At 60.3% G+C, this 1,416-nt stretch overlaps 1 protein-coding gene across 1 annotated transcript; it reads right to left on the reverse strand.

Moving 5' to 3' along the window:
• SDRG_17427 (hypothetical protein) lies at positions 1-1,416 on the reverse strand (the record flags this gene model as incomplete). The annotated part of the gene is made up of 1 exon (XM_008623669.1): positions 1-1,416. A coding segment is annotated over exon 1 (1,410 nt), but the record flags the coding sequence as incomplete, so codon positions are not given.

Here is a 1,416-nt window from a genome sequence, read left to right on the forward strand (position 1 = left end):
ACGACCAGGAGCAGCGGAGGTGGTAGCCACTGGCCGAGGTAGTTGTCGCCCGGACGCGTCGGCAGGAAATCGTCAAAGTACCAATCCAAGAGAATACAGTGCTCCGTCAGAGCGTCACCAGGTCGAAACTTGGACTCGATGATAACTGCCTCCCAACAGGCCTTGAGAAACTCACCAGTGTATGGCTGCGTCAGCGGCGGACACACGGCGTCACGCTCCGTCGCGAGGCCCGCCAAGCTGGCAAGGAGGTGGCAGATCGCGTTGGTGTTGTCAGCTTTGGCCGCGCGCGCCAGGAGGCCCTCGATGGAAGGCAGCAGCGTCGACCAGCCAAGCGAATCCAAGCTCGCATAGATACATTGTGCGGCGCCATTCGGTCCCGTGAGCCCGAAAATCGAGAGGGGCAATGTATCTTTGAGAAAGCGCTGAAGTACCTCGGCGTCTTTGTACCGGAGCAAGAGATGCCCGAGCTCGACTGCATCCCTGCTGTTGGCAGCAACGTCAAAAGCCATCAGTGTTCCCAGCACAAAGTCATGGAGACTGAGACCAAAGAGATCCTCGATTTGACCGGTGTGAATAGCCTCGCGCAGCATAGGGACAGCGCGCGACGAACCCGCGATCGGTACGCGGCAGCGCTTGGGCCAGAAGAGAATCGCGGTGGCGGGGCATGCGAACCCGTTGGCGGAAGCGTCGTCGTTCAAGAAGAGGTCGGCGCCCCTGCATATGACACCCGAGGTCACAGCGACGGGGATGTCGGCGAGGCTCTGGATGCGAGTGACGCGGTTCTCATACCGCACTTCGTACTCGAAATACGGGTCGTCGTCGCACGCGTCGTCCTCGGAACCATAGGCGTCGTACGTAGGGGGCGCGTGTTCTCTCGATTCGACAAGCGAAATGTCATAGCCTCCTGTCGCAGCAAGCACGTCGACGAGCGCCTTGTCGACGCGCTCGAGCTGGTTGATCCAGAGCGTCTCTGGACCAATGTCCATGTCGACTGCACGCGCAATGCGCTGAATGTCACTCGGAGGGTCTTGCGCGATCGTCGCAAATGCCTCGATGACGTCATCTCGGGTTGCCCGCGGCACCCACGACTGCGGGTCGCACGTCAAGGCGTACACAAGCGCCACGCGACGGCCGGAGGTGATTGGCGCGCTCGTGATCTTATTGAACGAGGCAAAGTGCTGCGCCAATTTCCGTGACGCTGTCAGCACCTGCGTGTCGGTGCCGTTGGTGAACATCAGCTCACCACCCTCGTACGTTGACGGCAAAGAGACCAGAAGCGTCCCGACGACATGCGGGATCTCGGGCGTCGGCGCCAGCGTCATTCCGACAGAGTCGATGCAGAGATGCGACAAGACCACACGGACAGGGCTATTGACGTAGAGCGATCGCTGGAGGGCTGGAAGAATCTTCATATCG

Source organism: Saprolegnia diclina (assembly GCF_000281045.1).
Source record: "Saprolegnia diclina VS20 unplaced genomic scaffold supercont1.361, whole genome shotgun sequence".
Classification (NCBI taxonomy): domain Eukaryota; phylum Oomycota; class Saprolegniomycetes; order Saprolegniales; family Saprolegniaceae; genus Saprolegnia; species Saprolegnia diclina.